This window comes from Staurois parvus, unplaced genomic scaffold (assembly GCF_062004578.1).
Source record: "Staurois parvus isolate SC_StPar_1 unplaced genomic scaffold, SC_StPar_1.0 ptg001302l, whole genome shotgun sequence".
NCBI lineage: Eukaryota > Metazoa > Chordata > Amphibia > Anura > Ranidae > Staurois > Staurois parvus.
The window spans coordinates 2,077,655-2,103,273 of record NW_028319098.1 but is presented as its reverse complement, the minus strand read 5'-3'; the positions used below and the strand labels follow the sequence as shown (position 1 = coordinate 2,103,273).

The 25,619-nt window shown below is 40.9% G+C and overlaps 1 protein-coding gene across 1 annotated transcript in view; it reads right to left on the bottom strand.

The window, feature by feature from the left end:
* Positions 1-25,619, bottom strand: part of SNX16 (sorting nexin 16) — a 52,092-nt gene that overhangs the window by 10,925 nt on the left and 15,548 nt on the right. Inside the window, exons 3-7 of the mRNA XM_089660982.1 lie at positions 18,693-18,779; positions 17,238-17,386; positions 9,364-9,433; positions 8,958-9,094; positions 3,377-3,493 (exon numbers count right to left, since the gene is read on the bottom strand). Coding sequence (XP_089517108.1) covers positions 3,377-3,493; positions 8,958-9,094; positions 9,364-9,433; positions 17,238-17,386; positions 18,693-18,779 — 560 coding nt within the window. The remainder of the gene's footprint in view (positions 1-3,376; positions 3,494-8,957; positions 9,095-9,363; positions 9,434-17,237; positions 17,387-18,692; positions 18,780-25,619) is intronic.

The following is a 25,619-nucleotide window of genomic DNA, read 5'->3' as shown; positions in this document are numbered from 1 at the left end:
AAACGTCTGACCTCTGTGACTGCCAACAAGGGATTTGCCACCAAGTACCAAGTCATGTTTTGTGAAGGGGATCAAATACTTATTTCCCTCATGAACATGTAAATCAGTGCATAATTTGTTAGACATGCATTTCGTTTGAATTTTGTGTTGCTATTCTGTCTCTCAGTATTTCAATACACCTACCATTCGATTTTTAGACTGATCTTTTCTTGAGTGGGCAAACATTCAAAATCAGCAGGGGATCAAATACTTATTTCCTGCACTGTATATAAATGCAAGTCTAAAAATAGACTTTTTGCAGTCTCAATGCAAGTAAGTGGTCCTATTTTACTTAATATAATATGATTAGGGACTACATGTTGCCTATTTACCATGGGGCAAAAAAGTATTTAGTCAGCCACCAATTGTGCAAGTTCTCCCACTTAAAAAGATGAGAGAGGCCTGTAAATGGCATCATAGGTAGACCTCAACTATGAGAGACAAAATGAGAAAAAAAATCCAGACAATCACATTGGCTGATTTGGAAAGAATTTATTTGCAAATTATGGTGGAAAATAAGTATTTGGTCACCTACAAACAAGCAAGATTTCTGGCTCTCACAGACCTGTACCTTCTTCTTTAAGAGGCTCCTCTGTCCTGCACTCATTACCTGTATCAATGGCACCTGTTTGAACTTGTTAGTATAAAAGACACCTGTCCACAACCTCAAACAGTCACACTCCAAACTCCACTATGGTGAAGACCAAAGAGCTGTCGAAGGACACCAGAAATAAAATTGTTGATCTGCACCAGGCTGGGAAGACTAAAACTGCAATAGGCAAGCAGCTTGGTGTGAACAAATCAACTGTGGGAGCAATAATTAGAAAATGGAAGACATACAAGACCACTGATAATCTCCCTCGATCTGGGGCTCCACGCAAGATCTCACCCCGTGGGGTCAAAATGATCACAAGAACGGTGAGCAAAAATCCCAGGACCACACGGGGGGACCTAGTGAATTACCTGCAGAGAGCTGGGACCAACGTAACAAAGGCTACCATCAGTAACACACTAAGCCGCCAGGGACTCAGATCCTGCAGTGCCAGACGTGTCCCCCTGCTTAAGCCAGTACATGTCTGGGCCCGTCTGAAGTTTGCTAGAGAGCATTTGGATGATCCAGAAAAGGATTTTGAGAATGTCATGGTCAGATGAAACCAAAATAGAACTATTTGGTAGAAACACAACTCGTCGTGTTTGGAGGAGAAAGAATGCTGTGTTGCATCCAAAGAACACCATAGCTACTGTGAAGCATGGGGGTGGCAATATCATGCTTTGGGGCTGTTTCTCTGCAAAGGGACCAGGACGACTGATCCATGTACAGGACAGAATGAATGGGGCCATGTATCATGAGATTTTGAGTGCAAACCTCCTTCCATCAGCAAGGGCATTGAAGATGAAACGTGGCTGGGTCTTCCAACATGACAATGATCCCAAAGAAACCGCCTGGGCAACGAAGGAGTGGCTTCGTAAGAAGCATTTCAAGTTCCTGGAGTGGCCTAGCCAGTCTCCAGATCTCAACCCCATAGAAAACCTTTGGAGGGAGTTGAAAGTCCGTGTTGCCCAGCGACAGCCCCAAAATATCACTGCTCTAGAGGTGATCTGCATGTTGGAATGGGCCAACATACCAGCAACAGTGTATGCCAACCTTGTGAAGACTTACAGGAAACATTTGACCTCTGTCATTGCCAACAAAGGATATATAACAAAGTATTGAGATGAACTTTTGATATTGACCAAATAATTATTTTCCACCATAATTTGCAAATAAATTCTTTCCAAATCAGCCAATGTGATTGTCTGAATTTTTTTTCTCATTTTGTCTCTCATAGTTGAGAGAGGCCTGTAATTGGCATCATAGGTAGACCTCATATTTTTAAGTGGGAGAACTTGCACAATTGGTGGCTGACTAAATACTTTTTTGCCCCACTGTATGTGTACATTTTAATGACAGGTTTGCCATAAAGTGACACTAAACCTAAACATGTTTTTTACTTTAAAGGCAATGCTATCATTAAGGTGAAAAATGTTTTCAGTCTCCCTGTGCTGTAAAGAGAAAGAGGGGAGAAGAGATCAGCATTGTGCAGAGGGGCTTGAACAGCAGCAAGAGCGTATGGCTCTTGCTGTTGTCAATCAAATGTAGTGAAGGGGAAATGGGTGAGGGGGCTTAGTCTCACTGTGTATGTCTATGGAGCACGGCTCCAAAAACACACAGGTCGGAAGCGTGCATGTAACGTATGTCCCCATAGCAAACAGCTATGGGGGACACACAAACAAAAGAGGAGCCGAAATTGCTGGCAGGAGACCCAAGAAGAGGAGGATCAGGGCCGGTCTGTGCAATACCACTGCACAGAGCAAGTGAGTATAACATGTTTGTTAATTTAATTGAAAAAATAAATGTAGACTTTTGTAACACTTTAATGTGTACCTATCCGAATGTTGGTTAAAGCTCTTTTAAAGCGGAATTTAACGCAACGTTTTTTTTACTTTCATCCATCAGCAAGTTCACAATTTTTTACATAAAGTGCATAGGCCTAAATCCCGCACAGTGCCCCTTTTCTATGAATACTGCAGTAACTGTGTGTTGCTTACATTAATAGTGCATGCACCTTTTCATTCTCATTCATGAAACAAAGGCAGTGCCGTGACCAGCAGAGCATGTTGCATTGGATTACATCACAGTCTTCTCTGGCAAGGCGCTCTGTTCTCTCATTTGTTCCTCATTCCTTATTTGCAAGACTGATGGATGACCTAAGTTAAAGGGCCATTACAGTGGCCAGGCCGATCCTGTGCGCTAAAATGTAGCCAACCCACGTCAATCTTGTGTGCCGGGATGACACCATCCTGCGCTGGCCAATGAAAAAGGCCCAAAACCCAGCACACAAGAGAAAATGCCAGCACTGGTGTGGGAGCATTTGGAAGGCAAGTATCCTTTCTTTAATTGCACTTTAACAAAGCTTTATGGCAGTGTTGAAGTATAGGTGTATTTTAACTGCCCTTCTGTGTACTGGTAATCTGCTCCTATAAGTGATGCTTTTGTGAGTTGTCTTGGATTCTTACCTATCTTATGCAGCATGGTCTTGGTAACCCATCCTCTAGTACCTGTACTATTATCACAGTCTGCTCTGTGACCATTCTCTCTCAATTTTGCTCATTAAAAAACAAACAAATCCCATGTAGTCAGTGTTGCACATCTGTTTATACAGTTCCTCATAAGCCAAATGTAACAGTAGGTACACATCTGCTGCAGGCATTCTCATTCTTTTCCAGCCATTGTCTAGACTTCAGACCATTCTACTCCATTTTTACAAGGGAAAACCCCAACACAGGTATAACTTACCCATTCTCTATAGAGGCAACTTGATCAGCTTCAATGGCGGAGGACTCCACCTCACCACTGCATTCACTCTCCTCTCTGGAAGGTCTGCGTGCCTTACTGTGTCCCATACTCGTTTCCCTACAAAGAATCAGTTTTGATTTTTGAATAAGGATGTTACAACTGGAATCCAGGGAAACAGATAAATACACAGATGAAGCACATATATGGGAACTGTTTACTTGCCACATGATTTGTATTTCTGAGAATCACGTTTTGAGTCTTTACAGAGCACAATCGGGAGAATGACACCACTTCTTCAGTGACAGGAATGCAGTGGTGTCATCTCCCACCCCCAGCATGTAATTGGACAATAAAAGAACAGCAACAGACTGTTGACCTCATCTGTCTGATCACCCCCCTGCTATCCATAAACTTCTTGTCAGTACAGTTGCATGTGGCTCCCAGTGCTTGCCACTCCCCTTCCTAGTCTGAGAGGTGCTGTACAGGAGTGCTGCAGTGCAGGAGACTGATACCAAATCAGATTCAGTTACTTACACTTTTTTTAAATAACTGTAAAAATGCGTTATAAATGACATAAATGTAATTCAGTTATATATTTATTAACTGCATAGATTGTATCCTAACTGGCAATGGAACAAATTGATGCTAAACTATAAGGCCCCTTTCACGTGGGCATCATTGGTTCAGCCATGTTTTTTCAAAGACAAAAGGATTCAGCTTGCAATTCAGGTGGTGTGGAAAATGTTTTAAAAGCTACTTGTCCGAGGGACTAAATTGGGGTCCCAATCTACTTGTCCCTCATGACAATCTAGTTGACCTGATGGAAAAAAAAATAATTTTAACCAAAACTGTATTTAAATAATGTCTTTATTGATAGCAAGAAAGGTTGATGTTTTTTATTAGGCCGAGGTGCTTTAAGGAATGACATGGATGCTCAGTACAAGTGCATGTGGAGCAGCCAAATCAAGCTCCGATGTCCACTATGTTAACTACTTGAAGACCAAGCCTTTTCTGGTACTTTTTGTTTACAAGTAACAATCAATATTTTTTGCTAGAAAATTTCTTAGAACCCACAAACATTATAGATTTTTTTTTTAAGCAGAGGCCCTAGAGCATAAATTGGTGGGTGTTGCAAATTTTTTTTTATTCGCACAGTGATAGGCGGAGGAGGATGGCTGGGCAATGAGCCTGCACAGTGATAGGCGGAGAAGGACGGCTGGGCACTGAGCTTGCACAGTGATAGGCGGAGGAGGACGGCTGGGCAAAGAGCCTGCACAGTGATAGGCGGAGAAGGACGGCTGGGCAATGAGCCTGCACAGTGATAGGCGGAGAAGGACGGCTGGGCACTGAGCCTGCACAGTGATAGGCGGAGGAGGATGGCTGGGCACCGAGCTTGCACAGGGATAGGCGGAGGACAGCTGGCACTGAGTCCTCAAAATAACAGAAAATAACAGGTGGAGGAGGATGGCTGGGCACACATCATAAACCTGCCCCAACCCCCCCCCAAATAGCTTGCTGTTTGGTTACTTGGCAGCCAAGCTTGCGGTCACTCTCTTAGCTGCTGCCTGGGCAATGAGGGCACAGAAGAATAGGAGAAAAGCATTGTGTAGAGCAGTCATTGCAGCCACCTGGTGCACACTTATTACAAATGCTGCTCTGTCAGTGAATTACATCCACACAGACCAGGATACTACAAGCCCAGCCTACCTCCGTCCCCCGGCACTTTACACAGGATATGCACAGTATCCAGCCGCTGCCAGGAACCCTGCACAGCTAGGCAAGACCTTCTCTGCGTGACGTCAGATTGTTGCCTGTCATTGGCTGAGAGGAGCCGCTATCCTCCATTCTAAAGCCAATCACAGCTGTCAGCTCTCAGAGCCCACTAGTGGTGTTTGGTGAGGTGAAGGATTGGGACAAACGGATCCCCAATGGTCAGTTCACCCCTGGAAAGCCCATTAAAGCTATGCAAGGCTTCCCCTCCCGCTGCTTGTAAAAACAATCCAGCAACTAGTTAGCCGCCCAAATTGCTTTTACAGGAGAGTCAACAGTTAGCTCTAAACCATGCTGCTTGGCTGCAATAGAGCTAAATGTACAGAAAAACTTCTTGCCCGGCGCTCGGAACTGCATAGGAATTGAACATCAATGCAGTTTTAAGTTCAGTTAATTCATTTAAAAAAATTTAGCTCCAGGTCCTGCCTAAAATTCACAATGCTGACAGCAGGGAGGAGTCAAGGATGTTCGGATGCCGGCATATGCTGGATCCTAACAACTAATGCACAAATTGATGCAAAAAAACAGACTGTTGTCCGTTTACATCTATTTAGTTCGTCTTCGATTTTATTAAATGGAACAAAAATAAAGACTTGTTCAGTTTGAAAAAAATATTGGACCTGAATGGATGCAGATGTAAATAGATGATCATCCGTTTACCCTTAGGAATGTTTTGCTGTTCATTCTTCATCCATTAATTTTTTTTGAAATGTGAAAAGGCCCAATATATCAGTTTGGTTTTTTTAGTAGTAAAGGCTTTTTTTTTGCAGACTTTTTTTTATCCTTTGTTCAAAATATATTGGGGACATCATTCACTAAGGTAAACACTGTTTATCAGATCAAGCGAATCAAACAGTTGTATTAGGCTGTTTTGCCCTATTGCAGCCAGATTCATTTCCCCATATTGCAATGGGAAAAATTGATTGGTTGTCAATAATGGATGTCGGAATGCCTGAAGCAGTTTTTTTCTGGGACATTTTAGTTATTGAGGCCCAATGTATCCAATTTATTAACATCTCAAAAAAAAAAAAAAAAAAGAAGAAGAGGTTTCCATTCTGCTTATGTTTTTTATTTTCAAACTGCGCTAGGACATGCATGCTGGAAGCCAATTGGTCATTGTAGATAACATACAGGCCTTTTGATTGGTTTAATAAATAAAGTGGATATAAGCATGAATATCCTCTCTTGTGCTCAGTCCAGGAATTGTTGGTGGCCTTTTCCTGTAGCTATACTTACCCATGCTCTGGCAACAATATTGGAAGTCAACCAATGTTTATCTTTTCCAAAAGCTAAAAGCTACACAGAGACATCTATGTGTAATGAAAAAGAGGATGATATCTCCACACCCTGCCATGACATGGACTTCCACAGGTCTGTAAGGGTTTAGGAGGAACCTGTGGATTCCAAGCTACCAAGTGAGGTGGAGGTACCGTTCAGGAAATGAAGCAACGTTAACTAGCACAGCTCCCTACTCTACTGGGCAACCTACATTTAGGACCCCTACCATATCTTTGATAAGTTAGCCTGGCAAACTACTTATGCTATGGTTAAAGCAAGGTGAGCAGACATGCTGCTCAGTGTAACTAACACTGTGACCATGTTTTCATTCAACCAAACTTTTACCCTAAATCAGAGGTCTCCAAACTGTGGCCCGGCAGTGGCCCTTTGCCAGCCTTTAACCGGCCTTTGGGGCACTATTCCTCCCACTGACACCAACAATGGTGCACTATTTCATCCACTGATACAAATAATGGGGCACTATTTCTTCCAATGATAAAAGGTATTATTCCTTCCACTGACACCAAAAATGGTGCACCATTCCTTTCACTGATACCAATGTTGAGTTACTATTCCTTCCATTAATACCAATGATGGGGCAATACTCTTCCTTTTACTGACCATCAACCCTGAGGCCGTGTTTATTTTCACTGATGCTGGGCCTGGGACATTTTCTACCCCTACTGCCCACAATCCGGCTCTCCTAAAGTCAGAGGTACAGTAAATTGGCCCTTTGAATGAAATGTTTAGAGACCACTGCCCTAAACTAACTTTAATTTTGCCCTGCCTTCTGCCACTTCCCACTCTCAGATTTGGATATTGATTGCAGCACAAAAATCTTTTAAATAAAAAAAAATAACACAAATCTGTATTTTTGCATTTCTCGCCTAGGAGAGAGAAAGAAGTTTGTGTCCCCCCTGTACTTCCTCCTCCTGTATTCTGTGTTCGTGTGTGTGTGCGCAAATGTGCTGCAGCTCTTAACTGAGCTCTACAGCAAACCTGCACAAAGACAGCTGTTCTGGAAGATCCAAACCTTTGCTGTATTTGCACATGCATGGGGAATCTCCTGCATGTGCCCAGATGTGCCTACAGGCTCTTCCAGGAATCAAAGATCCCTTTGGCACATTTGCACATGGGTCATCACAATGAAAATAGCAGTGCCAGAGGAAGGGCAAAGCCAAAAAAAAAAAAAAAGGGGGGGGGGAGGGGGGCTGGAGTTTGTCTTAAAACAATACAAGGCTCACATGATTTAAAAATTTAAAATAATTTATCCCAAATTAAAACCCTATGTATAAGGAAAAGAACTCATGGCAGCTGCACTCCGACATGATATCGCTGTGAACTTTATTTTGCTACATGTCCATGCACAGCATGTCCAGGTTCCTCCCTGTAAAGGAGTGGTGTTCAACTCTCATAAGGTATAGGGATGCCTCAGTTGTGGCCCCAGATATCATCATGGGGTTACACATAATATTCAGGATATGTAATGCTACAGAAGACAATCAGAGGGCATGGACATCCTTCAGCAGATGCTCAGAAAGGATGTGCTACCAGAGTGGTTAAAGACTGGGAAGGTTCTGTAGGAGACAAGGACTGGGGAAGTTCTGTAGGAGACAAGGACTGGGGAAGTTCTGTAGGAGACAAGGACTGGGGAAGTTCTGTAGGAGACAAGGACTGGGGAAGTTCTGTAGGAGACAAGGACTGGGGAAGTTCTGTAGGAGACAAGGACTGGGGAAGTTCTGTAGGAGACAAAGACTGGGAATATGCTATTTGAGACTGCTTGTGCTCTCTAGCAACACAGCCCTTTAACAAGGCAGTGATCCAACTCCCAGAAGTGATTGCCAAGATCCAAGGGCTGTACAGCATGTATGAAAGGTTGGCATGAGGACCCCATACTGCAGATTGGGCACCAGTGGGGGGCCCAGGTGGGTTGTGCCTACAAATGTCACACAATAACATTTACAGTGGAATTGTATCGCAAAGAGCAACTCTTGTAATTTTCTTTGTATCCAGGGTGAGTGGGTCTTGATTGAGCCAGACAGCCTGCACCCGAGGCTGGGGAGACCAATTTTAAGAGTGGAGTCACAAACTGCCCTGTATTTAGTAGGAAGTTGCCATTAGTTTTTTTCTCTTTTGGACTATGTACTAATTCCAGGGCAGTGATGCTCAACATCTTTAGCTCATATGCAGCAAAGAATGTGACAGATTTAGGTTTCACTCCTAAAATGTTTGCAGTACATCTGTTCCAAGCACAACTGTGGCTAACAGTAACACAAATGTTGCTTCTATTTAGGGCCACATTCAGACCACATTAAAGTGATTCCTATCCTAGGTGTATGACCATCTGGTGACCTACAGAAGCTGTAAACACCAGTATTGCCGAGGCTTACACAGAACCAAAAGACAATAATGAGGCAATTCCTTCCAGAATTTGAAAATAACTCCAATAATTTATAAGTAAAGAGCCCGCAGAGTAGTGAAATGGTGGCCAGGAAATGTCCTCAGACTTCGCAGTTTAATGGGAAATACTCACTGAATCTGGCTTTCCAGGGTCTGTATATGCAGCTGTTTCTCATTTAACAGCTTCTTCATGGTTTCCAGCTCTTTCTGCTTCTCGGCAAGATCCCTTTGAAGTCTGTAATTTGTTTCTTCTAACGTCTCGCAGAAAGCCTAAGCGCACAGCAATGTTCAGTCAAATGTGTAAAAAAAAACTGCTAACATTAAGGCATAAGGCATAGAAGGCGGCATTATACGGCAGAAAAGAAGGCATCGGATTAGTCAGCCTGTGGCTTATTAGCTGCTCTGGAACTACAGATCCCAGCATGCTTCTTCATCTCATATAAGCCAAGCTGTGGAGCCACAGCTTCCTAAGCCTGCAATAAAATAGGAAGATAATAAAGAAGCCAATATAAAAATTAATTAAAAACAGGAGTACTCACCCTGCTCTCTTCTAGACTATCAAAAGGACCAGGAGGGTCATCTAAGCAGAGAAACAGCCTCACCGGGGCACTGAAAAAAAAGAAAAAAAAAAACATCTTCTTACTATACTTTCATATTGTACACAACAAAAAATAATATGAAATGTTAAAGTAATTCCACCCAAAAACGTTATTAGGCATTTTAAGTCTAACCTTATCGAATCTTATCCCAAACTTTTTTTTTTTTTTTAAAGTTTAGGACAGAATGAGAGCGTCAGAACCTTTTCATTTGAATTGCTGTCTGTGCCCATGCCGTGACACCAGGACAAGAAATAAGAAGGTGGAGGTGTCACCAGGAACAGAAAAAGAAATAAAAACATCTCATCATTCTGATTATATAATTTTGAATGTTTTGGAAACAATTCAATACAGGCCCTAACCAAGTCTCTAACTTCAAAATAAAAACCTGATAGGTGTTCTAACCCCTATCCACTCTACAAAATAAAAATATATTTCTTGCCATCTCCTCTGCCCCTATCTAGGAGATATCCCATCATGTCCGGATGACACACTGTCAGCAGGACAGGAACTGAAATTAGATCTCCCCAGTAGGGACATAAAAAGCAAAAAACAAAAAAACCTGACATGTTCTAACTCTTCTGTATAGTAAAAATCAGTTTTTGTCTGGAATTGAGCTTTAATTAGGTGCAGTTATCCTGAATCTCCAGTTAGCAATGTTTTTACTCCTTCAGGATCAACGATGGTGTACAAAGTCCACTAACCCATAGCAATAAATAGATTTTAGTAGAATAAAGACAAGCTAACTATTTTCTAAAGTTCACAGCATTGAAGTCTATTGTTGACTGCCCATGGATAGAACTGGGCTCAATTTGTTATAAAGACTAAAAAGTCCCTAACTTACATTTATACATACACATACTAGGGCCAATTTAGACAGGATCCAATTAACCTTCCAGCATGTCTTTGGAGTTGGTTAACATCAGCTCACAGGTGCACGCTGGTGTGTATTGTGTAGGGGTTGTGAAATGAGTTATTACAATGAATCACACTGTTAACTTCCTTTTATTTTATTTTTTTAATCGAAGTGTCACAAATGACAATTAGGGGTTTATTTACTAAAGCTGGAGAGTGAAAAATCAGGCTCACTTCTGCATAGAAACCAAACAGCTTCCAGGTATTATTGCCAAAGCGTAATTCAACAAGCTGAGGTTAGAAACCGATTGGAGTGAGCCTGATTTTGCACTCTCCAGCTTTAGTAAATAAATTCCATAATGTCTTCATATTTATGCACTGCAGTGAGTTCCATAGTGATAGAATGCAGACAGGCTGCATTTGTATGCAGTGCACGGCACCACACCTCACTGCAGCATTATGGTGTGAAATGGGCACAAACAATTGTTTTCTAGATGCCATATGCACCAATCTGCATAGATGGTGTAAATGAGTCCTCACTATGCAAAGTCAGCATAAACATTGCTAGTTGAACAGCCTCTACTCCTTTAGTAAAATCAACCCCAGTGATCCTTGCTTTGAATAAAGAAGTGTTTTTTATTTGTAAATTCTGAGAATTTCCACCTGCTTCCACTAAAACACTACTGGTAGTCCCTTCTCTGAAGCTATCACTGAAGACAACTGAACTCAATATAAAGCAAAACAGTTGAAACAATAAATTGCAGAAGGTACTGCCGTGGCTCCCTGGACATAAGGCAGTACAGGTTGTCAAGTTAGCCCAAGGTCAGCAAATAAGGATCAGCACAATATAATGTACAGGATGTGTTACCATCAGGGGATAGTGTACAGGCCTTTTTCAGGGAGAGTGACGTGGGAAGAATTCCCACAGAATCATATTTTATGCAGCACTTAACTCAAACTGTCATCCTTGCCAAAATCAAACTACACTGTTCCTTGTTATGGGGAGAGATGCTAGCCCACGTAGTCACAACAGTCTGAAAAGGAGAGAGCAATTATTCATGTGCTTCCCCGCTGTAAAGACCTATTATACTACAAGAGCCACTGTGTGACACTGTTCCCAGCAAAGACATTTCCAAGTGACCTCTTTCCACCCTCTTAGGGGACAGGCCATTGCTGCTAATGTGAACATCTTTTCTGTGAGCATAGTTGTGTCCTATATGGGAAATATGCTGCTATCAAGTTTATTTATTTTATGGTTTCAAACAAAATAATACATGTATTTTCCTTCATTTTTCCCCATTCTCTCACACATTTCTGAGCCAGTTCACACCTGAATCATACGGGAACGCAGTTTGCATTCCTGCACGATTCAGTGCAGTGCAGTTTTCAACCCATTCATTTGATTGGGATGAAATTGCACTGGATCGCACAAAAAGCACTGCATGCTCTACTTTTAAAAATGCACTGCAACTGGATCACAACTGCAACACAGTACAGGCAAATGCACAGCGTTTGCAATATGCATTTTGGGTGTCGTTAGGAATAAACCGACATCCCAGTGTGTTTTGAACTCCATGCAGAAAATGCACACAGAACACGGGTTTCCTGCACCCCACTCTGGGGTGAACAGGCCCTAAAATCATTTGAACAGAGGGGTTGCCAGAACTTCAAATCAGTGTTTACTGCTATCCTTGCGGTTTACCAAGTATTATGTATTTTTTGCTCTATTGTATTGCAGCTTATTTTTAATATAAGTCCTCTTGCACAGTGGAAGTTTTTTTTCTCTGATCCTAGCGGCACCTGGTGTGTTTTTTTTTTCTACTTCCAAACACCCTTGCATTATAGCCTATGTGTTCATGCACACATAGGCGTTTAGAAACTCACCGCCAGCATGTCCAGGAGCAGCAGTGTTTTTGCAGAAAAAAATGCTTGGCGCCTGTAAACGCATGTTAAACCTAGCTGCATTTAGCACTTGAGAGTTAAATCATTTCTATGACCAGAAAAAAATATTATGGCCAATAAAATGATTAACGCCGAATTGCTTGCAAGTGGCAAGCGTTTTTCTGCCAAAACACTGCTGCCAGGAGGAAAGGTGTCTAGGACAGATAACAAAACACCCAGTGTGCATGAGGCCTAACAATTCAAACAACAAATAAAATAAAAAAAAAAAAACCTGATATACACTTTGTGTACAAACATAAAATATGCTGTATTATAATAAAAAGTGGGGGAAAAAAACACTTGCCTTTATAATGCATTAGACAAAAACATAAGTGTTTTGGCTTATAAAGTGGCCATTATCAAGTCAAGATTAAAAAAAAAAAACACACAAGATTTTAAAATATAAAAAAGGACCCTGATATTCAAAGAGCTGTCATCATAGTACCACATTATTGCGCTACAGAATATAGTCCATATTTTAAAGATACACACTCTCATTTAGCAGGTATCTGGAATTCTGGGAACCCCTTTTGTTTATCCATTTTAATGAAGGAGAGTTATATTTAAACACACCCACTGCAGATTCCATTTTGTCACTCTCACAGCGTGATGCATCAAACGGTCAGACCTAGGTTTTATATGACATTCGGCCCACAATCTGATAAATTTTGGATACAGTATGTATTGAATAATAAATGGTCTACATCTAAAATTATGAGCACCTGAAAACCATTTATATGTATTACTCAATTCTACTATCCATACCAAACAACACAGACGGACGGATTTGCAGCACCAGCTATTGTATTTTGACATTGGGCACCTAGGGCTGCCAGAATACCTGAACAGTGACTGTATCTGACTGGCTGCAGTTGCCACTCAGCCCATATTTTTCCACATGAGAATTTTCCTCCTGACTCCTTCCACATTGAAAAAAATTGACTTATGTAGAGCCGGGTGGTACACACAAGGTCGCCCACTTAACGAATTTTGGACATTTCAGTGGGAATTGGCTAAAACTTGATCCATGTATGGCCAGCTTTAGTGTTTCAGTTTAAATGTTTTACATGCACACACCACAGGCCTGTAGAACATTCTGAAGATGTTTTGCTTACACCAACCTATTAAAAAGATCATAAAAAGGTCTATTTCACACTGAATGGTTTTCATCTAATCTGGGACTTCATTCTTACACGTCCACTTTATAGTTTTCATCTACCAAGATTTTTAGAGGGTGAGAAGATGTCAATGATTTTAATGTCTTATTTACAGAGTATAATAATGAACCGTATAAAATTACTATTTGGCTTCAAACAATAGAAGGAATATTACATTGCATTGTGGTCATAATGGTTATTATTTTCATCTAGATTAAAATTCGTTTGACAACTATAAAAGCTTTAAACCGATAACAGATAGGCCAGAAAGGATGTAATAAATATGAGTAGTAGGTCGAAGGTCAAGACAACCTGTTCACAGAAAAACCTTCAATGGGGATGCTGCACTTTTCATTTGTGCATTCTGCAATTCTTCCGCAAAAGACAACTGCCAGCCCACCTACAATCAGGCTTTAACATAAAACACTTATTGAAGAGGAATCTCAGTCTTTAAAAAAAATATATATAATTTTTAAAAAAGATATTCCCTTAAAGAGGAACCTAGCAGTATTTGAGCACCATAAACTGAAAACACTATTTATCCATTTTTAATATTCAAAGCAAACTCACTTATCCAACTACACTATGACTCCATGCTTTATTTTATTGAGAAATCACCTTGAAAAACCCCCCACCCTAGCATTTCTAACCATGACCAACTAGAGTAAGGGCAAATGATTCATGTAGCATTTACGTCCTGGAATCCATCTGCCCTTAGCTCAGGCATGCAGGCAGGAGGATGCACTTAGCTGACAAAACCCATCCTCCAAGGAAAAATGCCATAACGGCTCCTGGGATGTATGATATTTTGGCCTAGGTTGGAAACCAGGAAGCAACTGAAGAAATGTAAAAAAAAAGTTAATAAAAGTAAATATAACTTACCTTCCCATGTATTTAAAAATGCCAACAGATTGAGAGAGTTATGTTCTGCTTTAATACAAGTTTCTTTTTTTTTTTATAAACATGAACTAGATAAAACCGCTATGGCACAAGACTTATAGCATAAGCATTGGGCATGTTAACTGTAACACATGTAAAATCTGACCATGGGCTTCATGCTCCAACATAGAAATTAAACTAGGACACTTCATTCTTCTGATTTAGTTTGGTTAAATAAAAACTTGAGAATGCTATTAAGTTACTGTAGTGGGTTTAATTCATGCAAAATGATCTTTTCAAATCCAAGGAATGGTACAGTATTTGCACATCCAGACTTTTTCTGCAAAGGCTGAGTTTAGTCATGCCCCCCTCAAAATTGAACCTATTGGTCTTCTAGGACAATGAGCAGCCCAATGACCAAAAGGAGGGATCAGAAGGTAGGAAGGAAAAGGGCCAAGCTTAATGTGGGCCCTTACACATTTTACTGACTTTACATTAAATTATCCCCCTTTCTTTATGGGAGTTTGACCAGTAATTTGTCAGAAGCTGGTGAAAGTGGCCACGGTTTATTGCAACGTCCATCACAAGCATCACTTACTTAAAGCCCAATTGCAGTTTTAAAGTATAAAACCAGGCTGCATCAAAGCATTATGTGGTAAATAGCTTACCATTTTACGATCCCTGTCCAGGGACTGCAGAGGAAGACTGCTGCACTATGGGAGAGATCAGTGGTCCCAATACAGTGACTGACAAGCTCCCTCATCCCATCACTACAGCACTGTAGACAGCAGGTACTGTAGTGTGACATTTGCTAATTGAACATCCAGAGTAACCACTGTACAGAGACTGCTGTTCTCATCTATAGCTGTCTTTAAATGCAGCCTCTAGGCGGGCATGGGAGTCTTCTGCTGGGACAGCTTTGAAAAAAAAAACAAAAACAGTAAGCTATTCAATACTTGCTCTACTTGCAGTGCTTCTTGAATCTGGATGACATGAAGTAACAACGCCAGAACATAGAAATCAGGATTCAATACTTATAACCATTTTAATGTAGCCAGACTTTTTTTTTTTTTACAAAATTGGCTTATTTAAAAGAGGAATTTCAGTCTTTAAAAAAATAGTAACAATAATAAAAGTCAACAGCTACAAATACTGGAGCTGCTGACTTAAAATAAATAAAAAAATCAGTTAAAAATTACTCACCAGTGCCTGGGGTCCAGCAGCGTCTTCCTGCAGCCACTACGTCTTACTCCGGCAGGTCCCTGGTACTGTCATTTTGGATATGGAAGTCGACTGACTTCCTGAGGAATCACAACCAACTCTCGGCTGTGAGTGTGTGAGATCACACGGTGCTGCAGGACTGGTCCTGCAGCCTCCCAGGATGTGTGGCATTTCCCAGGAGCCTGTGGACAGGGGGTGTACCTAAGTATATGTCATTCTTCCCTAGAGAAGAATTGAGGAAATGGGAATGATACTTGTCAAGAATAATTTAAAAACCCTCAAAAACGTTTGGAGAGGTTGAATAATCTTCTTACTTTTGAGTGAAGGTCTGCTTTGGTAGTCAGTGGTATGTGGTTTTAGGTTTTAGAGGAATATAAAAGTCAGCATCGTGGTTGTGGTAAATGTTCTTCCCCAAACTACTCAACATTAAAAAAGAATTGGTGTTAAATGCCATTTCAATGTAACCGACGTCTCTGCTTCTTTCTAGAATGCCGAGATGTCCTATTATGCAGATACTGACTTCACCTAGAAATCTGGCTCCTGAACCCAATCATTGGTCACCCATCACAGATTTGGACTGATAGTGAAGGGACAGCCAAAGTTATAAAGGGATTGTAAAGCCTCCTTTTTTAACCTAAAGCAAAAAAAGATGTTATATTTACCTGCTCCTGCTGCTATGAATCTGCTCAGAGAGAAAGACCAGCGCTGCTGCAGACGGGCACAGCGCTTGATCGATACAGGCTTTAGGTAAGTATTTGGGGGGAAGTAAACAGCTAGTAAAAATGTTTGTTTTTTTAATGCAGATAATGCATTAAGGTAAAAAACCTTGTGACTTTAGAACCAGTTTAACTGCCTAGCCAAAGACAGTGTTTTTAAAGTCAAGGGCTGTAGACTTTGGGTCTTCCTGGGTACTCTAGAAAGAGGCTGAATGGAAAAACCTGTACTGAGAAAAAAAAAAAGGAGACTTCCATTGCTGAACTTTTGTTTAGTCAAATAACTTTTTTGTAGTTTAATTATTGCTCTGGATTAATGACTCAAAAATACAGATGCCAGAAGCAGCCAGGCAGTTAGCATTTTCAGGAGGAGGTCAGCAATGGTGCCCTCCATACTTCTATCATCATTTCTCTCACAACTTTAACTTTACTTTCTATTAATTTAATAGAGAGAAAAAAGGAGGCCAACATGTCTGAAAATGCTAACTCCCTGGCTGTCTTGATCACTGAACTGGCATGAACATACAGATAGGAGATTTAATGTCACAATTAGCTGCATACATGAACTCAGCCAGCGACCAGGCAATTAACGTGTTTAGAAACATGTCAGCAATGGAAGCCACCAATTTTCTCCTAAATCAGGTTTCCTTTAAGATAACTGGTCTTACAGACATTCCCAATTAGACTGTAAAATAATTCCATCAGATACTTTTTGTAAATTGTGGTCATTGAATAAAGCATGAAATTACACTGTTCATGAATTCCATGAATATGCTGTGCGTAATACACAAATTCCATTAACTTTTTTTTTTAAGAGGAACTGAAACAAAAAGAAGAACTGTTTTTTAATCTGCAACCAACAACCAGCCACATTTTTTCCAAATCCCTCTAACACAAAGCAATATTTATAAAGCTAATTACCAGTTTCACTGAACTGTAATTTACACTGCGACAAGTGGGACGAAATATCACTCAAAACAAGAGATCAGAAAGATTCACAGATCCCAAGATGGTGAAAGACAAATCAAGCAGACGTAATAGCCAGTCATACCAGTTTGCAATATCCTTGTGCGCCACCAAGTTTTGGAGAAAGGCCTGCAGACCCAGCTGTCGATCCTCTAGAAAATCTAAATCATAATTGTCCTTAAACCATCGTTTTGGTGGAAGAGCGAGTCGGAAACCGGGAAACATTTCCTTAAGCTGGAAGTGATTAAAACACACATTTAGTTTTCACAAATGAATTAAGACTCTAAACAACGTGAATAGAATGAAAGCAGGGAAAACAAGTCAAGCAGGCAACTAAATGATTAAAAAACAAAAATAAACAGTTCAGTGATGTTTGCAACCCTTGCATTACAACAGTTTAGTAAAAGTTAAGTATAGTCAAACCAATGTAAAGACATTTGATAAGACTTCAAAGTTAGAACAAAGTAACTACTTACATGTAAATGCACTCCATTCAAATATTTCCCACACTTCTTGCATGAAAGCTCAATTCACACAGGCGTTTAGTCACGCTGTAAATCCAAGTGGCAAGAATCTACCGATTCCTGAAGCTGGGATTGACAGCTGTGTGCATATAGCTGCAGCCACCAAGGACATACACTGCAATGACAGGCTGTTGGTGGCTGCAGCTACTGGTGACTGTTTGCACATTAACTGTGGTAATCGTGACTGGGTGCACACTAAATGTGTCCAGCCATAATCCAGGGGTGGCTTTAATATGCCCAATCTCTGCAGAACTGCATCTGTCAGGCAGGAAGATTTGAACAGGCTTGGTAATTGTTTCCAACAGAGCAGTCAGGGAGAAAGTTGTATCTGAAGATTTGCCTGCATAGAATTGAACCTGAAGGCCAACATTAATAAGCTTCAAGTAATTTGTTATTGCTTACAAAATATTGGGGTGTATATGGCTGACCCTTCTTTGGCTTTCTTCTGAATTTTATAAAATACCATGGGAACAATTATACACTATAAATTTTAAAAGAGAAGTATGGTCAAAGCTTTTTTGATCATACTTCTCTTCTGGGTCACAGGAGTGCACTTATTTTGCACTCCTGTGACTAAGAATTAGCCAATAACAGGCTAAAGTCAGCTGATGTCATAGAGCCACTCCAGCTTCTGAAGGATCCTTACCATATTGTCGGGATCTAACTAGCTGCCCGATTGACAGCTGGCTCCGACATTCAGCACAGGTAACAGCCAAAGCCAGCTGTGCCCACCCTCTCTCCTGCCTGGCCATTCGGTAAGCAGTAATGGTCACTTCTTTCCACTCTAAGCGGACCAAGTCATGTGATTGCTCAGTTCTTGGTCTTAGTGCTGGTGGGGGACTGATGCTGCAGCATAGAAGTGAGTATAGATGTTTTGTTTTTGTGTTTTTTTTTTTTTTTTTTTATTTGCTTCGCCTTTAAACTGCATTATTTTGCTGCAGTTTTTCTACAACTGTATGTGCCCCTAAGCATTGCAAATGCACAGCTTGGCAAATAGTAAGCTCTTTACTCCTTACCTTGTCATTAAGTCTTGAAAAATCTGTGTATCTTCGGAATACAACCCAACTCTCATCTGGACTTCTTCTAGCCAAAATTTTGTAAACCTGTCAATAATCAATTACATATCAGTTACCTGGTATAGCATTACTTGGTTGGTACCAAACGTAGTGATAGCAAAAGGTCAAAGGCTAATTCTGAGCAGGGTTAACCCCTTCCTCGCTCAGCTTATAATAAATATTTAGTTAAGCTTTAGGAAAGACATTCCCAAACACATCCACTGCGCTGCCTGATACATTAGTCCAAGTAATAAATATTCTTCTGACAATATATACCAGTACCACTGCCATACTCTTTACAGGAGCTCTAGATTGGCCACATAGGCTAGTGAATTCATGTGCTATGCCTAAAACCACTATATTACCTATCCTTTTATAGCATCAGATGTTTACAAAGCACTAGTTAACATCCCCAACCTGAAGAAAATGGTCTTGTCCAGTTCTGGAAAGCAAGCACACAATCCTCTAAATATACAGTATATGGCCAGGTAAAAGAATGCGTTTACTGGACAGGTGACTCACAAGCGAACAAAAGACACCCTGTCCATTGTGCAGTCTTGTGCTTTCTATGAACTCTACATTTACAATCATTAACTTAAAGCAAACAAACCTTCTCAAAAGGGTAACTTATACATTGGAAAACAAAAGAAGTAACAATAGTTTATCTATTTATATGGCGGATACTGCAAACTATTCATGTGGAGCTGGAGTCTGAACATCTAATGAAATGCAACCCCATAAAGTCCCTGCTTCTTTGTAGGAGTTAAAAGTAGTCATGTGAAACGCATACATTTTCCAATATACTAATGTAACCCCTACCATTGACAGCCATATGAATTCACCCAAAGAGGTTACAGGAAATTTTAAGTCATGTGACAACAATGGGCCTTATTTATCCAGATCTGTAATGTTGATGCTGCCCAATAATACAGATTTGGATCTCTATTATGTCTTCATGGTAGAAAATGTCAAGGATCAAAACACATCTGTTCTCCCATGCTAACTAAAATAAAGTCATATTTTAAAAAAAAGTAACTATTGTCAACAAATAGTATTTTTTTCAATGGATCTGAAGAAAAAAATACATAATGGGTCTATGTGATGATACCTTATCCAAGGTAGGTTTGAATCGGAGTAGAGGCTTTAGGAAGCATTACAGTCGTGGACCCAGGGGCATATGTACTGGGGTCACAATTGCCCATGCAGCCCCCTGCACACCTGGATAGGAGAGGTGCCAGATGAACCAATCCCTTCCATTTTTCTTCTGCAGCCGCTGAAGGTTCCTCTACAATTCTATCAACCTCCTGCTGTGATTGGGCTTCTGTGTACTCCCCCGGTCCCCCCTCATGCCCTGCAAAGCTGCCGGCTTCCCCCCCTCCCCTCTCTCAGCTGCTGCGGGAGATCTGTCAGGATGGAGGGCAGGGAGTGGATCAGTAAAGGTATGATTGGCACCAATCACTGACTCTGTTTATTCATAACTGAGGCATAGTAAACTGTGTTTACTATGCTCCAGTTTATGAATGAATAAGAAGTTCAATATAGAGCTATTCCTGTCCATTCATTCTGTGCAGCTGAGGCTGTACAGGAGGAGACTGAGGGCTGTGTCCTTCATTTCTTTGTCTCAAACGTGAAACATCAGAGGTCTCTTTAGACCCCTGATATTTCACCAAAGCCCCCCAATGCGGCTTCTAAAAAATAATAAAAAATAAATTTGTAAAAACAAAAAATGGGAAAAAATAAAAATATTAAAAAATAACAAAAATAAAAAATTACTGACACCAGTGGTGGAACTACCACGGTTGCAAAGGTCGCACTTGAACTAACGCGAAACTGCGAAAAATAATTGATATCCACCATATTTCATTGCATATTTAATAAAAATCAGATTTTGCTTTTGATTCAACAGAATCATTTAAATAAGAAAATCTTAAAATGCTATGGACAAAATAATATTATCCTAACATTTTGCAACACAGCTTTTAAGGCTCTTTAAGATGTGCAATTAGAACAGGTGGTCGAACAATGGTTTTACCACCCACCTGCACAAAGACATGCTTCATGGTAAAAATGTAAACCCCTGTCATACTCAGCAGGCAGTATTGTGTTGAATTGCGGACAATACATGTGGTTGCGATAAGGTTGTTTGGCATTTCGGAGTGTTAAAACAGGTAGTGAGAAAGACACATTTCCCAGCTGCCTGTCAACCACCCTCTGAAAAAATATCCACCTCTGATCACTTTTCAGAGTGGTTGACAGGGGGCTGGGAGGTGATATGTCTCCTCCTCGGTACTTGTTTTAGCCTTCAAAAGCCAAACCGCTGTGCCACAACCACATGCATTGCACGTGGTTGCCTTGTGGCTCCATTAAAGTAGAACTAAAGGCCAAACTTTTTTTATCAGTTTGGATAGCGTAAGGGAGGGTTATAACCTGTCAGGCTTTTTTTCCTGCTATCTGAGAGCCATTGGGGAGATTATCCATAATGTCGTATCCATTAGCCAAAACAGGAAATCCCTCCAAACTGAGGGAATTCCTGGTTGTCACCAGAACTGGCATCCTCATTGGAAGATTACCCCTCTATTATTGTTCTGGGAACAACCCAAAATTTGGGAACAAGAGAAATAGAGATGGTATTAAAAGCCTTGCAGGTGTTCTATTCCTTCTCCGCTCTGTCCATAACTAAGCTTTTTTTCTTTAGTTATACTTTAACTTGGGTGGGTCATGCTCAGAGGAAGACATGAGGCAGCCCTTTGCAGTCCCTGCAAATAGCTTTTCAAAAGGGTTGTCACATATCTGCATAAGCCTTTAAGGCTTCACACTTTCTCTGCTTTACTCAATGACACACCATAGGCATGCAGGCCTTTGACAACTGCTCTCATTTCATCACTTTCCAAGAGGAAAGAAGAATTGTTTCAATGAGCTGTAAGGGAAATAAATGTGTCCATATCTGTAGTTCTGACATTCCTATATATCAGGGTTTGTGAAAGCAACATGCAGCAAGGAGCCTGCATATGGGAAAAGCTGTACTTTATTACAAAAAGGAAAGCAAAAGGGATACCCAGATGTCTAGATTAGAAACGGTAGCGGGGAATTGACTGCTACAATACAGTTATCTCTAGATAACACTTAACATGTTCAACCGTTTCTTTCAATAGATGTCCTAGCTGAAGTCTGTTGGGAAACCCAACCCTTTCAGTGTATGTCTACCTTCTTGAATCCCTGTAGTGCTCAGTGGTTTCTCCTATTGAGCTTCATGTTACAGTAGTGTATGTCTATCTTCTTGAATCCCTTTAGTGCTCAGTGGTTTCTCCTATTGAGCTTCATGTTACAGTAGTGTATGTCTATCTTCTTGAATCCCTTTAGTGCTCAGTGGTTTCTCCTATTGAGCTTCATGTTAAAGTAGTGATTTGGAGAATGAGGGAGTAACCATTGAGCACTGCAGAGAACCAAGTCCCTTGACACTCCCAAGTTTTGGGTTTCCAAGGGATTTGAAAAGAAGATTTCTCTTGAATGGATCAGTATTCTGGCAGCCCATATAGGTTTCTGGATAGGTAAGTATTCACTCTTTTTTTTTGCAGGTAGAGCTGATTGGAATTTTATTTAACAGGGTTGCATTAAAAGCAAGGCTTCACAAATTTGTTTGAACTTAGGAGCCAGCTAAAGGGTTAGAAGCCATTTTTTTTTATAAATTTGATTAATTTGGGGGTCGGGCAGTCTCATTTGTTTGTGGTGCTACTGGGTGGGACGGCTTTCTCACTGGGTGGTTTTGGGGATGCATGTCCCTTTGTGTGGGGATTTGCCACTTGAGGTTGTTGGGGCTGGAGTTTTTGGTGTGTGGCATGCTTCTAGCTGGACTCTTCTCACCTTCTTGCTTGTCTCTGGTGCCACTCAGCAGACTGGCGGGGAGGGGTGCTCATGGATTGGTGCCGGGGGATGGACGGGGGTAGGGCGAGTCTGTCCGCAGAGCGGCAGTGGGTCTGCTGGGGAAGGGGGCGGAGAATGCACAGGATGCTGGTGTGTGGGGAGGAAAGGGAAAACACCATCAGAGCTGACATTTTTTTTTTGGATGTTGGAACTGGGTCTGCTGCCCAGCGCTGCATATCCGGGGCGTCCATTGGTGGGGAATGCTTGAGCCTGGCGCCGGCAGTGGGTGGGTTGGTATTTTTTAAGCCCTGATGTAACATGTATCGAAATGGATGTTTTCATGTGTAAGCGCTCCGACGCATGCGTTTGTACATGAGTATATGTGGGGGTGGGGGGATTTTTTGTGCTTGGGTAGAACTTAAATATTTTATTAATGAAAAACATTTTTTTTTTTACTTACATTTATTTTCCATCACATAGGGGACAAAAAGTGTGGGGAGTACAGACTGCACTGCATTACCTTGATGGCCGGGACACTGACAACAGGGACCCGGAAAATATGTCATACATGTTGCTTCCAAGTCAGGAACAAGATATCCAGCAGCACCAGCTATGTAGCTGCCGGGCCCGCAGATAAGCAAGCGAACCCCTGGATACTTTGGAATGGGGGGGATATTTGGGCACTTTACCGGGGTGTGTGAAAGCATTTGAGCGGTAGTAGGGCTAAATGTCACAAAGAAACTACCTGCCCTTCGCCAGGAACTGCATGTCCCAGGTGTTGGGTGATATAACATCCCTGCTGCTGAAAACAAAACAGGCATCAGGATGCAATTTCTAGTCGCCATGGCAGCCTGGCACCTATTCTAAAGGATGAATGTTATTTACTTTGAAGTAGAACTATAAGCACAACTTTTTTTTTCACTCTGGATAGAGTAATGGAGGGTTATAACTTCGGTCAGCACCAGCGTCCCCAATGGAAAATTTCCCCTCTACTACTGTTCTGGGTACAATCTAAAATTTGTAATTTTCTTTTAAATTTCATTTCCAATGAGAATGGTACACAGGACAAATGTAAATCTCCTTAACAGGGGCACAGCAATATTACCTGACAGGGGTTCTAATCCATCTCCACTCTAACCAAAACTAAAAAAAAAAGTTTGCCTTTAGTTATACTTTAACATTTTGTCTGCATTAAAGTAAACAACCTTCTGCACGCAGCTTTCCCAGCACACCCTTATACTTACCTGTGCCAAATCGCGATCCAGTGCTGTGCACAAGACCAGAGTCTCTCTTCCTTGGCCATTGGCTCCTGTTGCTGTCAATCACTGCCAGTGAAGAGAGAGCGGGGGCAGGGCTGAGCCGAGTCACACTGTCAAAGGACACACAGAGTGCAGCTTGGGAAAGAGCCTACACGAGCGCTCCCAAAGCAAACGGATTGTTATGGGGGCACTTGGTTGGGGGGAGGAGCCATGAAAAGGGAAAGATCAGTGCTGCTCTTTTCAAAACCATTGGTAAGTAGAACATGTTTATTATTTTTAAAAAATAAAATGTTATCCTTTACCATCACTTTAGCCTGCCATTGTTGGCACCGTCTGTTGTGGCTAATCATCAGACTTTCTGAATAATTTCCCAACCAGGAGGAACAAACATGCAGATCAGAAATCTGACTATACTTGCTGCATGATTGTTCCAGGCTGAGATTCACAAAGAACTGAAGCCAAAGGATCAGCATGATGAACAGACAAACAGCATTTTCAGAACGTTGTCAAGTCATATTCTACTTATTTGCTTCATGGGATGTTGGTGTAGGGCATCACTCCTTTGAGGCCTACTAGCGAATTAGCTGACTCTTTCTGTTCCTCAGAAAGAATATAAATGAACAAGGTAGAGATTTTGCACCATTAACTTGGCAAGTTTTAAAGTCTGAGCAGCCTAAAATATGTGTTCCCAAAACACAGAATCAGACAAGACTCATTAGGAAGTCCTTAGAAGAAACAGAAAATGCAATAAAAAAATCAATACAAATAAACATCTGAATAAAAATGATCTCTAATTTAAACAAAATGAAAAGAGCAAGTATATACAGAAGTATACGGCAAAGTCCCTAATAGCCAGACATTTGTATGGATCTAGCTAATGATTGCACAGCCTCTAATCAATACGGCAACATTACTGAAGGGAAGATAGATATCTGATAACCCTTAGTACTTGTTATGAAGATTTCGCTCTCTAAATACAAAGACAATAAAAGCATACGCTACTAGCTGCATTAGATGAGATTATGCTATTAGATTGGCTTTCTAATGACCGGCATTCTTTGAAGACAATTGTTAGTCATAACATATTTTTAGAAAATATCAGGATGAACAGTGTATAGATTAAACTCAATCTCGTGTGCAGGAAATGTGCCACGACTACAGATTTCAGAGAATGACAATGTAAGGAGATAAAAGACAATATGGGGTTTATTTACTAAAGCTGGAGAGTCCAAAATCAGACTCCCTTCTGCATAGAAACCAATCAGCTTCCAGGTTTCATTGCCAAAGCTTCATTGAACAAGCTGATGTTAGAAGCTGATTGGTTTCTAGGCAGAAGGGAGTCTGATTTTGGACTCTCCAGCTTTAGTAAATAAACCCCTAAGTGTCAACATTTCCATTGTTATTGCTAACTGCAGCATTTAATCAAACTCTCCCTTTAGGCTCCATGCACACAAGCGTTTTTTTTAAGCTCAAAATCGCTGGATAGAAAACACTGGTAATAGCGGTTCTTAGTATAGTCTAGGAGCATTAGTGTTTTATTAGCTTTTTTCTAGTTTTTTTCTTCAACATGTACTGTAAATACAGTTAGGAGCATTTTGGAGCATTTAGTGTTTTTTTTCTGCTGGAACAACGCTCCAAAAAACAAAAAGGTTTTGTTTTCTGCTCCTAGACGCTGAAGCTCAAAAAATGCTAATAGCCTAAAGTAGTGTGCATGAACACATAGGAGAACGCTATTTAGCTTCTAGGAGCAGAAAGAAAAATACTAATA